Source organism: Lynx rufus, unplaced genomic scaffold (genome assembly GCF_022079265.1).
Source record: "Lynx rufus isolate CCGP_SWC_20201006 ecotype Redwood Valley unplaced genomic scaffold, mLynRuf1.p SCAF_3, whole genome shotgun sequence".
In the NCBI taxonomy this organism is placed as follows: Eukaryota; Metazoa; Chordata; class Mammalia; order Carnivora; family Felidae; genus Lynx; species Lynx rufus.
The window spans coordinates 37,581,993-37,598,397 of record NW_025814845.1 but is presented as its reverse complement, the minus strand read 5'-3'; the positions used below and the strand labels follow the sequence as shown (position 1 = coordinate 37,598,397).

General features: G+C 39.8%; 1 protein-coding gene across 2 annotated transcripts in view; it reads left to right on the top strand.

Moving 5' to 3' along the window:
* The window catches only part of TEC (tec protein tyrosine kinase), a 127,773-nt gene that overhangs the window by 90,547 nt on the left and 20,821 nt on the right, over positions 1–16,405 (top strand). For both annotated transcript variants that reach the window (XM_047091314.1, XM_047091313.1), the window contains exons 3-9: positions 406–510; positions 2,139–2,220; positions 2,872–3,000; positions 5,153–5,193; positions 6,189–6,364; positions 10,295–10,360; positions 15,991–16,045. In XM_047091314.1, coding sequence (XP_046947270.1) covers positions 406–510; positions 2,139–2,220; positions 2,872–3,000; positions 5,153–5,193; positions 6,189–6,364; positions 10,295–10,360; positions 15,991–16,045 — 654 coding nt within the window. The remainder of the gene's footprint in view (positions 1–405; positions 511–2,138; positions 2,221–2,871; positions 3,001–5,152; positions 5,194–6,188; positions 6,365–10,294; positions 10,361–15,990; positions 16,046–16,405) is intronic.

The window sequence follows — 16,405 nt, the reverse complement described above, 5'->3', positions numbered from 1 at the left end:
TGCTTGATTTGGTCTTCGATGCTATTCTGGCAGGGTGAGGGTGTGGGGGTGGAGTGCTGACCTCAAGACGCTGAAGAAATTGAAAAGATCTAAGTCTGAGGGGAGGGTGACAAAAAAAAGAAGGCGGGGGGAGTCCATTTATGTGTTCTAGAGTGTTGGGGGCAAGGATAAGAAAACTTCATCTTTAGAAATAAATGGAAATAATTACTTTTATTACAGTTCTCACAGTGTTAGTAGTTTGAAATGTTTTGACAATAAATGGAAACCTGATTTAGGTAATTATTAAGGAAGTAGTAATATTTTGAATCAGTGATTTCATTAACAGATATTACTATTAACCTCTTGTCTTGTGTCTTATAATTGTAATGGTTCTCCCTCCCCACCCTCCTTTTTATCTTTCAACAGAAAAAATACAGAAAGGGATTTATTGATGTTTCAAAAATCAAGTGTGTGGAAATAGTGAAGAATGATGATGATGTTGTTCCCTGCCAAAACAAATATCCATTTCAGGTGAGTTGCCATGTGTTTGCCAAAGTGTAATTCTGGGTTTTTAGTCATGCTTACTACTACAGTTTCCTGGCATTGCTGTGGTCGTTGATTAAAAAAATTTTTTTCAGCTTTTTTAAGGGACAGTTGACACATAGGAGTTGTGTATATTTAAGGGGTACAACTTGATGTTTTGGTGTCTGTGTACATTGTGAAATGATCACAGTCAAACTAATTAACATCCATCATTTGACATAGTTACCATTTTCTTCCTTTCCTTTCCTTTCCTTTCCTTTCCTTTCCTTTCCTTTCCTTTCCTTTCTTTTCCTTTCCTTTCCTTTCCCTTCCCTCCTCTCCCCTCCCCTCCCCTCCACTTCCCTTCTCTCCCCTTTGTTTCCCTCCGTTTCCCTTCCTTTCTTTACCTTCCCTTCTCTTCCCTTCCCTCTCTTTTCTCTTTTCTTTTCTTTTTTCTTTTCTTTTGTATGTGAGCGTTTAAGACCTGCCCTCTTAGCAAACTTCAGGTAAACCATCCAGTAGTATTAACTGTAATTACTATGCTGTATATTAGATTTCCAGAACATTCATCTTGCTTAACTGAAACTTTGTACCCTTTGACCAACATCTCCCCATGTCCCCCTCCTCCCTGTCCCTGGCAACTACTCCTCTACTCTCTGCTTCTATGAATTTTACTGTTTTAGATTTTGCATAGAGATCATGTGGCATTTGTCTTTCTGTGTCGGAAGGGAGATTTCTAGCCTTGTATTTATTTGTAGCCCATCAAGATGTTTTTGCCTTGTGACTGTGATCAAGGGTAAAGTGACAACAGACCAAAGACAAAATTCTTGGGTTAGTTTCCCAGGCTGGATTTTATTACTATATTAAAAATATTAAGAATAAGACTTTTCATTGCTCACCAGGAGTTACCTGTAAAAGAGGCACTGTGGTTCAAGGTTTGGACTCTGAGGTCAGATCCTGATTTTCTGGATGATTAGCCAAATGGCAATGGGTAGGTTAAGGAGCACAACACTGGGGGGACACCATGTACAGCATGTTCTATATGAATGGTGCTTCCTGGAGTTACATAGGAGTGGAGGGTCTGGAGATCAGCCCTTTAGTCTCCTCCTCTATAAAATGCAAATACTGATGCCTTGATGGTCGGATTAGTTGAGTTAATGTCTGTAAAGCACATAGTATAGAGTTGGGGTAGTATTTAATAAAGTTAGCTACTGCTGTTATTCATAGTGGCAAAAGGAAGGTATAGGAGTGAAACTGAGAGAGTAGTCCATTCATGTAAAATATTATTCAGAAAAATACTAGATTAGAATAATCCCCGAGACACCAAATTTACTTCGGGATCTTCAGCTAATTAGATTGTGAGAAATAAGATTAGTGAAGCATCTTGGCCTCCGTATATTTTTTCTTCTATGAAAACACAGTCCTTTGCAAAATATGTGTCCCACTTGATGTCGACATGAAGAAATAGGTATGCTTTTGTAAGAAAGGAATGTGGGTTCTTTGGATCCGAAGTGATTGACTTTTATTTGATCATTTCAGAATCATTCATTGGCGCCTGTGGTACCAAAGGCTCTGTGCTAGGCAGAAGTGCTGTGCCTAAGTATTTCTCACCTCATCCACATTTTGTTTTATTTTAGGTTGTTCATGATGCTAACACACTTTACATTTTTGCACCTAGTGCACAAAGCAGGGACCGGTGGGTGAAGAAGTTAAAAGAAGGTAAAACTCATGTCGTATTAGCTCTAAATAATTTTAGGATGTTATCACTAAAAAAGAAATACAGCTAATGTATCTTGCATTTATAATCTTTTAAGCTACAGTAAGTGTTTCTCCAAGGACATTCTGTTACTGTGATTCATGCTGAAGAGAGCTTCCTTTTTTATAATCTGATTCCTTCTAGTGGTATATACATAGTGTGTGTATGTATATATACACACACTTTCATTTAATGCCTAATGCATTTAAAGATGATAAAGCATCTGGGCTTTTAGGATAACAGGATTTGATTTGCTAAGAAATTGCCTATTTAGTCAACATTTGGTATGGATGAATTGACTTGTGAATAAGTATTTAAATGGGTGATTTACACTGGACAGTCCTCATCCCTTCTTTTGGTTGTGGGCTGACTTTTGTGTTTATCCATCATGGTATAGCAGAGGTCACTTCTGCTAACAAGGGTGCTTCACCAAAAAAAAAGGTGAAAGAGAACCATATGGATTTTCTGAATGCTGGGTTGTATGATGCTGTGAAGGTGTTTTTATAGTAAACATAGTATCTGAGAAATAAAGAATGATCAACAGTGTTATTTACAAAACATTCTATCATCTCTGCTTTATTTCACTGATCATTTAATGTGTCTATGAATTACAGAAATAAAGAACAACAATAATATTATGATTAAATATCATCCTAAATTTTGGGCAGATGGAAGTTACCAGTGTTGTAGACAAACTGAAAAACTAGCACCCGGATGTGAAAAATACAATCTTTTTGAGAGTAGTAAGTATTTATTTTATTTTATAATTATATTGTATGTAGGATGTACATGCTATTGGGATAGTGAAACAGTGACTTGATTTTGATTTTTGATTTTGATTTTGGAAAGGCCATCTTGAATGGCCTTTACATTTTCTAGCACAGTGTATTTTGTAAGAATAATTATATTTAGTTAGCAGGGAGGCCATATCATGGAATCAAAAGGTCTATTTTTGAGAACTTTTATCATAATAAGGAAGCCTACTTAAAATGACTCTATTAAAAGCATAAGCCTAATGTGGCACCATCAGCAGCTTTTCTTTCTTTTTTTTTTTTGTTTTTTAATGTTTATTTATTTTTGAGAGAGGGACAGAATGCGAGTGGGTTAGGGGCAGAGAGAGAGGGAGACACAGAATCCGAAGCAGGCTCCAGGCTTCGAGCTGTCAGCACAGAGCCCGATGTGGGGCTCAAACTCATGAGCTATGAGATCACGACTTGAGCCAAAGTCGGTCGCTCAACCGACTGAGCCACCCAGGCGCCCCTCTTGTTTCTTTTTTCTTTTCTTTTTTCTTTTCTTTTCTTTTCTTTTCTTTTCTTTTCTTTTCTTTTCTTTTCTTTTCTTTTGAGAGAGAAAGAGAACATGATCAGGGGAGGGGCAGAGGGAGAAGGAGAGAGAGAATCTTAAGCAGGCTCCACACCCAGCATGGAATTTGTCCAGGGGCTATGGTCTGAGCTGAAATCAAGGGTCAGAAGCTTAACTGACTGAACCACCCAGGTGCCCCAGGTTTTTTTCCTTCAACTTTATTGAGGTATAATTGGCAAATGAAATTGTAAGATATTTAAAGCATACAGTGTGATGATTTGATGTACTTTTGCATTATGAATAGATCCTTCCCATCGAGTTAATTAAGACATTTATTACCTTACATGTATACCTTTTTATGTGTATGTGTGAGAGTATTTAAGTTGCACATACTCTCTTAGTACATTTCAGTTCTACATTACGGTGTTATCAAGTGTAGTCCCTATGTTATATATTAGACACTCAGACCTTATTTATCTTCTAAGTGAAAATATGTGCCCTCTACCAATATCTCTATCTCCTTCCCCCCAACCCTCATCCCCTGGCAACCACTTTTTCTACTCTCTGTTACCATGAGTTTGACTTTTTTAAAAAAATTCTGCATATAAGTGATACCACATGATATTTGTCTTTTTTTCCTGTCTGGACTTACTTCACTTAGTATAACGCCCTCCAGGTTCATCTATGTTGTCGCAAAAGGCAAGATTCCCTTCTTTGTAAAAGCTGAATAAGGTTCCATTGTGTACGTACATACATACACAGCACATTTTTTTTTTTTTAATCCATTCATCTGTTGCTGGACATTTAGGTTGTTTTCATACCTTGGCTACTGTGAATAACATTGCTATGAATATGGGAATGCAGCTGTCTCTTCAAGGTACTGATTTCCTTCCCTTTGTGTATGTACCCAGAAGTGGGATTGCTGGGTCATATGCTAGTTCTGTTTTTAATTTCTTGAGGAACCTCCATGCTGTTTTCCAGAGTGGCTGTGCCAGTTTGCGTTCCCACCGACAGTGCACGAGGGTTTCCTTTTCTCTACACCCTCACCAGCATTTGTTCTCTCTTGTGTTTTTGATAATAGTCGTTCTAACAGATGTGAGATGGACCTGTTGGCCTGTATGTCTTCTATATGTCTTCTTTAGACAAATGTTTATTCAGGTCCTTTGTAACGTCTTTAATTGAATTTTTTCGCTATGGAATTCTAGGAGCTCCTTGTATATTTTAGATATTAACCCTTTATCTGATATGTGGTTTGCAAACATTGTCTCCCCTTCTGTAGGCTGCCTTTCATTCTGTTGATGGTCTCCCTTGCTGAGTAGAAGCTTCTTAACTTGTCATATTCCTACTTGTTTACAAAGAATAAGTCATGGCCCCGATCCCTACGGCATGTCTGTAGTTTGTTCAGGAAGGCAAAAAAACAAACCAGCTTTGATAGCATTTTAAGGTCTTTTCGGAAATAGTGATACAAGCTGCATGCACCAGAGTGAGAGAGTCCAGGTAGATTTCTGGTCTCTGTTCATCTTCACTTTTTGTTAAAACTATCAATCATTGGTAAATGACATTTGGACCTATTTTTGTTGTTGTCATTTGCAGGTATAAAAAAAGCACTACCTCCAGCACCAGAAACAAAGAAGGTAGGTGGACTTTGCCTTTTGGAAGCATTTGCAGTTTGTTAAGTAAGTTTATATTCATTCACGTGATTCTGCCCCTTTGCCCCCCCTCCCCCGCCACCCAGTATCATATCACAAACAGATATACTATGGATTTTTGAATTTTTTTGGTGTCAAATAACATTAATTTAATTATATCAGATATTATCATTGGGGACCCTTCCTCATGTGGCATTTTGCTTTTATTTTGGCCTCAAGATTTGTATAAGGGCTGTGGGACGTTAAAGGACTATTTCAGTCTTAAGACCACAGTACTATGCCGAGGAAGTGACTTCAGTGATTTAATGATATGCTTTTGAAGAGTGGGTGAGGTGATTTAATGATATGCTTTTGAAGAGTGGGTGAGGTGGAAAACACCATACGGGATACTTTGGACCCAGATGGTACCTGATCCAATGTGAATCTGGTACGAGTGACTTTGGGTGGATTCCTTAAACCATGTTTCCTCAGTTGTAAAATGGGAGTTTTATACTCTTATTTCATGGGATCAGTATTAAGAATAAAGGAGAAAAAGTGTGTTAGGTACTAAGTGCGTGCCTTGCACATAGTAGGGACGAAGAAGTGCAAATTCCTCTGACTGAGAGGATACCTGGTAAAAGACTCGCTCCCTAGTGTGCCTTTTCCCCATTGCAGGCCATTTGAATGGTGGGTCCACCGTTAGTCCTTTGGTTTCTACTCCCATATTATCCTTAGCTCTCCCTGGAAGGCCAGCCTTGACACCGAGCAGAGGCTGTTTGATGTTTAAAGAGGGGTTTTGCTCGTGTCCTATATTCTGAAACTCATGAGAGGTCCAGTAGCATCAATATCATTAAACTCACGGGAAGTTTCCCCGGGTTGCATTACGTAGACTTGAGGTTTCTGCTTTATCCTCCGGTGCTGTGTGGATCACTTAGTGTTTGATTCCGTACCCAGTTTCAAGCAGAATGACTAAATTTTCAGATGTTGTCTCCTCTTCTTAGCGAAGGCCTCCCCCCCCAATTCCACCTGAGGAAGAAGATAATAGTGAAGAAATCGTTGTAGCCATGTATGATTTCCAAGCGACAGAAGCACATGATCTCAGATTAGAGAGAGGCCAAGAGTATATTATATTAGAAAAGAATGATGTTCATTGGTGGAGAGCAAGAGATAAATACGGGTAAGTGCTTCCTCTCTGTGCATGACACACAGAGCGGGGGGTCGGGGTGGGGGTGAAGTGCTGAGCAAGAAGAGAATCGTCTGTAACAATCATGTAATGAGACTGGTTCAGCCAGCAAGTAATGGAAGTACACATCGTTACTTTGCAGTAACAAAATGTAGTCTCAGTAATGACTCAATAAATGTAAATGGATCAACCACTTCTTTCCAGAAATTAGAATGCATCACATTGGTCTCTTTCTCATTCATTAGATGTTTAATTAGATAACTTTTATCTTGGGGGAATGATATTTTAGGCTTTTCTCCCCTGAGGTAAGTAATCCTACATTTTTCTAAGAGGGAGAATGTGTGTGTGTGTGCTTGTGCGTGCGTGCATGTGTGTATGTATAAAATACATGTATACACATATATGCAAGAAATTTAAAAACAAGCATTATTTATACAAGATAATTTTGGATTTAAAGGAACCGTCCTTTCAACTTTATTATTGGTAAGTAATGAATAGATCTGGATAAATGTAGAGGATGAGCATCCTTTAGGCTTCATTAAGGAAACTCTATCCTTTGCTTGCCTCTGAAATATAATCCTGTTTATATTCTGAGTTCTTGTGGATAAAAAGAGGAGGACTTTTTGCCCTGGACAGAGCATACCCTCCCTCCAAATCTACTTTCTCACCTCCTTGCCCCATTCTCAATTCCAGTTCTCTATTCCTCGCTTCACTTGTGGACTGATTTACCAATCTTCCCAGTTGTTTTTTTTCTAGAGTATTTAAAAGTAAATTCAAATCATTTTGTCAATTTCACCCCTAAGTCTAACTGCTAAAGATGTTTTTGAACAACTACCATGTCGTTATCATACTTAATGATAATTTTAAAAAATACCATCTGTAAACTTTCCCCTAGCATTTTCAGGACTGAAAGAAGAGTATAAATGAAAGCCCACATATCATGTATCTAAGTATTTTGAAGTTATAAGTCAAGCCGACAAACTGGTCAATAAAATACCATTTATCCTCGAACCTGACAAACGTACCTTCAAAATGCCAAGGAGGCAAGGTTTGAATTAAGAGTCCCATGCCAGAAGGTGACAGTGCATGGAGGGCTGACTCCCTGGGGTACCTTCCTTTCCTCTTCCCTTCTACCTCAGTTCTGTCTCACGTGTACCATATGGATCTCCCAGCCATACGTCTAAGCTCTGTCCACATAGTTTACAAGAGCCACTCCCCAACTTGGCCACCCTTGGACCTGGGCTGAAGGAGTTGCACATAACTAGCATAATTTACTTTTCAGAGTCTGCAAGGTGAAAGGTCTGTGTTGGCCTTACCAATGGACAGAGAGTTTGGGGGTCCTAGTTACCCAGATGATGGTCTAGAGGAGGACTGAGGGAGCATGGACTTTAGCATGCTCTTAGAAGTGTGAGACCACGACAGGGACCTCTCTGATCAAGGTCTAAGGATAGTACCAATTATGTAATTCCATTTTTCCCTGAGTAGCTCTAATATGTATTTGTACAGTTTAAGTAAGACTAAAACAAGGTCCACATACTGCATTTGGGCTGATAGGTCTCTCTCTTGTTCTACAACAGCCCCCATCCTTTTTTTTTTTTTTTTTTTGATTTATTGATGAAACCAGGTCATTTACTCTATGAAATGAGCCACAATCTAGATTAAACTAAATGCTTTCACATGGCGTCATCTAATATGTCTCTGTGTCCTGTATTTCCTGCAGATTGTAATCTAGAGGCTTGATCATATTAGAAGTTGATATCTGGTTGTCCCACTTCTAATGATGTGAAGATTACTCAGTGGTTCAGGTGATGAAAAAACTCATCAGGATTGCACCTAATGATTTGGCATTCATTAGTGATTACTGCTTAGATCCATTATTTCATTAGGGATTGTAAAATGATAATTTTCTGACTCTTCATTCTGTCTACATTTATTAATTCTCTAAAGAAGAACTGCCTCATCAGCCAGTTCATTTAGTTTGTGCAGCAAAGGCAAGAGAAATGTTTGATTCTTTCCTTGTACCAATTTTAGTGCGTTGATAACTGAGCTTCCTCTAGTGATAACAATGGTACCCAATTATTTTTTTTAAGTATTATTATGGATGCATATTGCAACCATTGCAGTCATTATTCTTTTTGCTTGAATTGTCCCATCATAGGTGAGTGGTAGCTGTTTTTGGTTGGGATCACTTAAAAAAAATTTTTTTATGTTTTTTTTATATTTGAGAGAGAGAGAGAGCAGGGGAGGGGCAGAGAGAGAGGGAGACACAGAATCCTAAGCAGGCTCCAGGCTCTGAGCTGTCAGCACAGAGCCCGACATGGGGCTCAAACTACTGAACTGTGAGATCATGACCTGAGCCGAAGTCGGATTCTCAACCGACTGAGCCACCCAGGTGCTCCTGGTTGGGATCACTTTAATCTTTCTTAGATTCCTTGCTTTCTGGGTAAAATAAAACAGCTCAAGTTCATCTTGTATTTTTCCTGGCCAAACCTGCAATTTGTCATTTTCCAGAGGAATGCTGCCTCGTAGGGAATTAATCTTTGGACAATAATCAGAGTGCTAGGATTCTAATTACTACTTGATTGTCATTGTTTCTAGGCCTTTTCAGTGCAACAGAGCTACGTGTGTGTGTGTGTGTGTGTGTGTGTGTGTGTGTATTATGAGTTCTTACTAATAGTTCAAATTCAAAAAAAAATTTTTTTTTTTAACGTTTATTTATTTTGAGACAGAGAGAACAGAGCATGAACAGGGGAGGGGCATAGAGAGAGGGAGACATAGAATCTGAAACAGGCTCCGGGCTCTGAGCTGTCAGCACAGAGTCCGACTCAGGGCTCGAACTCATGGACCGTGAGATCATGACCTGAGCCGAAGTCGGACGCTTAACCGACCGAGCCACCCAGGCGCCCCCAAATTCAAATTTAAGATTACTAGGGTTTTACTCAATTTTTAAAATTGTATGCATGTATGCCTTTTATCTTACACTGATAATCTGGGCTCCTACCAAGAGTGTACCTATTATGAGTGAGTTTTTTTGGCTAAAAATTTTTTTAATTAAATTTTTTAAATTAAAAAAAATTTTCCCAGTTTTATTGAAGTATGATTGATAAGTGAAAATTACATATATTTAAGGTGTACAACACAATGTTGTAATATATGTATGCATTGTGAAGTGATTTCCACAATCAAATTAGAAGACCCATCATCTCACATAGATACCTCTTCGTGAGCATTTGAGATTTTTCTCTAACAGATTTCAGGTATGAGGTCTTCTTCAGCTGTAATGTGTAAGAGTTATGAGGGGTAAAACTGAAATTTCCTTGGCCTCACATAGGCCTTCTCATTCAGTTCCCTTGGGGTATGACCCAAGAATTTGCCTTTGTAACAAGTGGCCCAGGTGATGTTGATATAGAGGTCAGGGACTACTGTGAAACAATGCTCTCCACAGATGTTTGGGACTATTGACAAGATGGGTGTTTTTATCCAACATTTTCACTTTTCTCAAATAGAGATTTCTTTAAAACATCCCAAGAATTCAAGGGAAGCATCGTGAAATGTTAGGAAGGGCTCTGAACCTAGTCACAAGTTCAGATTTTAAGTTCTGACCCTGTTACTGACTAGCTTTGGGACCTGAAGAAAATCCCTTAATCTTTCTAAGCTTCATTTTCCCCACCAGGAAGTGGGTACCTGCCTACCCAGGAAGGTAGTGCCTGCCTACCTCACAATTTTAGGGAAGGCCAAATGAGGAAGTACTTTGTAAAGCATCAAATGCTATAGGTATATTGAATTATTGGGGGTTAGCTAGTTTTTCTTGAAGCTCTAGGCAATATAATGCTTTAATGATTTCATAAAGGCAATAATCTTTCTTTTAATAACTTCTCAGTAAAATAATTTCAGTTTACCTAAAAGTATTTTCCTTCCTTCCAGGAGTGAAGGATACATCCCAAGTAATTATGTAACGGGAAAGAAATCGAACAACTTAGACCAATATGAGTAAGTAAATGGTTTTTTTGTGAATGTGGAGAACCAGAAAATGTTTTCATTTTCCTAGTTATGTAAGGCATTTTGGAGGTGAATAGATATCTTTCCTGAAGTCAGTTGTACAGAGTGGATGTTGTGAGAATTAGTTTCTCTAAATAGGCTTTACCTGAAGGTACTATGTATGGATGCAGTTACACGGGCAAATATAATTGAATTTATTTTAAACAAATCACAGCTTAGCTGACTTTGAAATACAGATCATTGTTCATTCATTCAGGAAATCAGAATACAGTTTCCAAGAGTGGCCTTAAAAAAAAAAAAATGTTTGTTTCTTTTCTCTTGCTATGATAGCAATATGATCATAGCAATATGATAGCAATATGTTTAAAATACGAAAAATGTTAATAAAAATTACTCATAAATCAACTAGAGTTGGCCCGTGTTAACATTAGCATATTTCCGTTCAGTTTTTTTTTTTTAACTGTTATTTAAGGAGCAGAATCATGCTGTGTATGTTTTGTATCCTTTTTATTCTACTTCACAGTATATTATGAATTGAATTTTCCTCATGCCATTAGGTATTCTTCAAAAACATTTTCATAACTGCATTATGTTTCATTCAGTCACAAATTCATCAGATATTTACTGAGATCCTAGCATGTATGAGGCACTGTGCTAGGCCTTAGCGCATACAACGAGGCACATGCCACATAGATGTTTGATATTTTATATAACCATTGCCTTATTTGTAAGGCACTGTGCTGTGTAGCATCTTTGCTCCGTAACGTGAACTGGGATAACCTCTTTTTGCTTATTGTCTTCAACGAGGTCTCTAAAAATTTACGTACTGGTCTAAAGGGTAGTGATGAACTTGTTAGGACTCCTAATGCATGCTGTCAAACTGCTTTCCAGAGAAGGCAATGGGCATACTATTTATAAGCCCACTAGCAGTGCGTGGCCAGGTTTTAATGAGAAGCTCATATATACCAGATACTCTTCCGTGGTCATTCTAAGGGGGTCATTCTGATGCTTCATTCACTTATTTAAAAACACCACCATCACCACCACCAACAAAAAGCTGTCTCCTCTGTCCGTATCACTGCCCGTAAGGTGGATGTACCTTAAAATCTAGAAAAGGATTAATAGCCCTCGGTGGTGTGATCCCCCAAAGTTGTTTTAGAAGTAGATAAGGTAGGGGCGCCTGGGTGGCACAGTCGGTTAAGCGTCCGACTTCAGCCAGGTCACGATCTGGTCCGTGAGTTCGAGCCCCATGTCAGGCTCTGGGCTGATGGCTCAGAGCCTGGAGCCTGTTTCCGATTGTGTGTCTCCCTCTCTCTCTGCCCCTCCCCCGTTCATGCTCTGTCTCTCTCTGTCCCAAAAATAAATAAACGTTGAAAAAAAAATTTTTTTTAAAAAAAGAAGTAGATAAGGTATAAAAAATATGTAAAATAAATAGTGTTTCTGTTCTTAAATAAATTCTAGGAAAAAATACCAAAATCTTTAGAATTAGAGAAGGTACTAAACAGTGAAAACTTGGACCTTATTTTCTTTTTCTTTTTTTTAAATTTATTTATTTTGATAGAGAGAGAGAGCATGAGCACAAGTGGGGGAGGGGCAGAGAGAGAGGGAGAACGAGAATCCCAAGCGGGCTCTGCGCTAACAGTGCAGAGCCCAATGCAGGACCTTATCCCACCATTCGTGAGATCATGACTTGAGCCAAAATCAATAGTTGGCTGCTTAACCGACTGAGCCACCCAGGCGCCCTTGGGCCCTACTGTAAAGTGATCTGACTGACAGCGAAAGACAGATATCGTATGTTTTCCCTCATATGTGGAACTCGAGAAACTTAACAGAAGACCATGGGGAAAGGGAAAGGGAAAAAATAGTTACAAGCAGAGAGGGAGGGAGGCAAACCAAAAGAGACTCTTAAATACAGAGAACAAACTGAGGGTTGATGGAGGGTGGGGGAGAGGGGAAAGTGGGTGATGGGCATTGAGGAGGGCACTGGCTGTGATATGTAAGCGATGCACCACAGGAATCTACCCCCAAAACCAAGAGCACACTGTATATAGTTGGCAATAAATTATATTTAGAAAAATGAATAAATAAAGTGATCTGACTGAGACATAACTGATGATTTGAAGAGGGTTATGCTTGGAAGCCAGATAGCCCTTGTCTAATTGTGAGAACTCCCCTGATTCTTAGGATTACAAATAAGGATTTTATGAAGGTTGTGATTCATTGCCATGAATTTTTTGGATTTATCTTAGTTTGGAAATGCCCTCTCTTCTAAGGGACTCTCCTCCTACTCTGTGTGACTAAATGAATTTGCCATGTACGGTCTCTGGTATGGGAATCCCTTCAGCCCTCTGCCCAGGGTCAAGGATTCCACATGGCATGTGCCATGCCTCGCTCAACAAGAACAAAACCTGTTTTCAGTGTAGACAATCAGAGATCCCCCCTCTTCTCCCTCTGTTTTCCCATGCCAAGATTTGTGTTGTTCTCTGCTACAGCCCATGCTGTAACACATCTCAAATGTTCCCAGGGTTTAAAAAAGCCTTTTGCCAGCTATTGAATCAAGAGTTCTCCTGCTGTTTTTTGGGGCCCAGGAGTCCCAGGCAACAGACAGTCCATGGGGCTGGACTCAGGATTGCCAGGCCCGAGACTCCCAGGGCCAGCAGAACCTAGTTCTGACCTCCACATCCAGGTAACAGTTTGAAGAGGAGAGAGTCAAAGGAGCTGCTGCAGGAAAGAAAGTGGGTTCATGGTGATGGTCATGACAAGTTCTTGGTGGAAGGATGTTAAAGGAAGAAAGTGATAGAAATGAAAGGGCCCTTCGAATAGGGCAAAGTCTAGGATAAAAGGCTTTGAGTGGGTGGCTCAGGGGAAAGGGGTCAAATTACAGAACCAGCAAAGAATCATAGCTGGTTGTTTGGTTTGTTTCTGGTTTTCCATCATTTATACTGGTTGTCTTTTTTCTTTTTGTTAAGTTTGTTTATTTACTTTTTGAGAGAGAGAGGGAGAGAGAGAAACCACAAGTGGGAGAGCAGCAGAGAGAGACGGAGAGAGAGAAGCCTGAGCAGGCTCCATGCTGACACGGGGCTCCATCTCACACGTGAGATCTTGACCTGAGCTGAAATCGAGAGCTGGATGCTTAACCAGCTGAGCCAACCAGGCGCCTCCCTTTCACAGAGACATTTGTGTGACCGGCTGGGACAGATGTACGTGGGCCAGCATCTGCACCAGCACTTTTGCTCACCATGTGGGCTCCTTCACATTTACGGGTGTGCAGAGTTCCTCTTGCCAGGATGAGTTCAGCAGAGCCATCAGTGGCCTTCCTGTCTCGCCTGGTGATAAGCATCATAGAAGAGAGAGAGAAGCTACAATGGGCCATTGGGAAATACCACTAATTGATTCATCAGTTTGTTCCTCACTCCTTCCTCCTTTCCTTCCTTCAACATATTCTTTTTTTTTTTTTTTAATTTTTTTTTTTCAACGTTTATTTATTTTTGGGACAGAGAGAGACAGAGCATGAACGGGGGAGGGGCAGAGAGAGAGGGAGACACAGAATCAGAAACAGGCTCCAGGCTCTGAGCCATCAGCCCAGAGCCTGACGCGGGGCTTGAACTCCCGGACCGCGAGATCGTGACCTGGCTGAAGTTGGACGCTTAACCGACTGCGCCACCCAGGCGCCCCTCCTTCAACATATTCTTAAAGGTCTGAGTTTACATCCTAGGGAGGAGAAATGTCCTTTCTGGGGAATCCGCAAATGCCAGAAAAAGCACTGCTTAGGGCAGGATTCCAAAAAGCCTGCCTGCCCTTTGTACCATGGATTCCTTTTCTTTCTTATTTCCTTTTTCCCTTCCCAGGAGTTGAATGTACTAGATGAAGAAAGGACTCTTTCTTTCTGTTTCCTCCTGAGAGCCACAAGTTAGCCTTAACTGTTTTCTTGCATCTGAATGTGAGACTAACTCTCCATTGCTTACTCTTGCTGTGAAGATGTGGGTTTGAATCTTTGTTATTTACAAAGAAATTTTTTTTTTCCAATCTTTCAGGTTCTGCTTGTTTATAATATATGCCATGAGAACTCCAGTTGCCTTTCCTTAATTAATTTTTGACTTTTTTGGCATTCTGATGAATGTTTCTTGTATCAGTGGAAAAGCTCAGGGACAGAATCCCTTATGTCCTCCTCATTTATTGTATCTCTCTATCGCTTTACGGAAGTTGATTGATTACAACTGCAATTTCGTTAAACTTGGTCTCAGCTCATAAAATGGGGTCCACGGCAATGAGATCTTAATGCCCATAATTCTGGTTAATCACCCCAGGCTCCAAATAAAATAAGAGCCATCAGCTTGTACTGAGATTGTAGTTAGGCTGCTACGAGTGCATAAAAGCATCCAGACCAAAAAAAGGATCTTGTATTATATTTTGGTCTCTGTATTTTTCCCTTTATGTTCACTTGTCTCAGGGTACTTCCTGCGTCAAAAGCGGGTGCTGGTTCTTTTATAATCAAGCTGAACCAGTGGTAGAAAATCCAGATGTCCAGAGGGGCCTGTCTGGTTTCATAACATTAGAAGCCTCAGGAAATAAGACTGTGCTGGAGGGCACACTGAAGGGCATCTAAAACAAACAGATCAAAACAAACAACAGAAGTTTAAAAACGAACGCCAAAGGAAATGGTCTGAGTTCATGTTCTTTTGCCTCTCTCATGGAGAGATTGGGCTGGGGGAAGCAGGGAGAGGAGAGAGTATCTCAGAGGATGAGGTGGGAGATGGCAGTTTCCATCTTTCCTTGGGAAAGATTTCCCAGGGGTTAAGTAGGGGCACTGATCTGCAGGGGTTTGGGGTCGTTGCACAGAGTGGTGACAGAACCTGGTGGGAGGGTTGGCGTCGCTGCTTGGCAATAGCAGTATTCCTACGGCAGAGACTCAGGTGACTGCCAGGGTGTGGGGCTGTGCTACAACTAGTAAGTCTAGAAAACTCAGGAGGCCTATTCTTCTGTTTTGCTGTCTTTCTTTTGACACTTGGGGCCTTTGTGAAATTCAGTGGGAGAGCCTCCATTATGACTTGCAATGAAATCTACTGCCTATTGGTGGGATAGGGGCTTGGGGTAAGTTTTAATTTGAATTAAATACAGTAGTGAAAGTAGGATGATGTTTCCTGCATGTTTGAATCTGTGGAGTAAAATTCATTCTTGTTATTATTACAGAAAAATTGGAAATGATTTTTATGTTAAATAACGAAGAATAGTTTAAATAAATTACGGCATAGCCATACCACGGTGCCTAGAACTATATTGCTTTGCAAAGATGTCTGTCCATACACTATTATATAAAAAGTTCTGGTTATGATATAGCAAGTATAGCTTGATCCCACTTTAATAACAAAATATGAATGTTGGCACATGTACATATCGATGCCATATATGGCATCGTACATATAATAACATGGGTAGGGAAAGTCTGAAAGTATATATACCCAAATGTTATTAGTGATTGTCTATATCATTGAGATTATGAGTAATGTCTTGTTGTCACTTATTGTATTTATTATTGATGAGCAGTGTTACCTGGTTAAGCCTAGAGAGAATAATCCTAGAGAATTGTAAAAACCTGAAATGTACTTTTCTTTTCTGTTCAGATGGTATTGCAGAAATACGAATAGAAGCAAAGCAGAGCAACTCCTTAGAAGTGAAGTAAGTTTTTGTACTTGTTTTGTGAGTTCGGTTTCAGCGCAAATTAATTGTAACAAATCTCTGAGAAGTGATTTCACGTATCTGTAAAGGCTAAAAAATACTGTGATGTAAGTGGTCCTTTTTAATCATTTAAAATTGAGTATTTGTGTACTGTTAGTTTCTTGGGGCCACCAAAACAAGGTACCACAGACTGAGCGGTTTAAACAACAGAAATGCATTGTTGCATGATTCTAGAGGTTAGATGGAAGTCTGGAATCCAGAGGCCAGCAGGGTTGGCTCCTTCTGAGGGCTGTGAGGGAGGGATCTGTTTCAGGCCTTCCACCTTTTTTTCCCTCCGTTCCATCCTTCATGCATATCCGT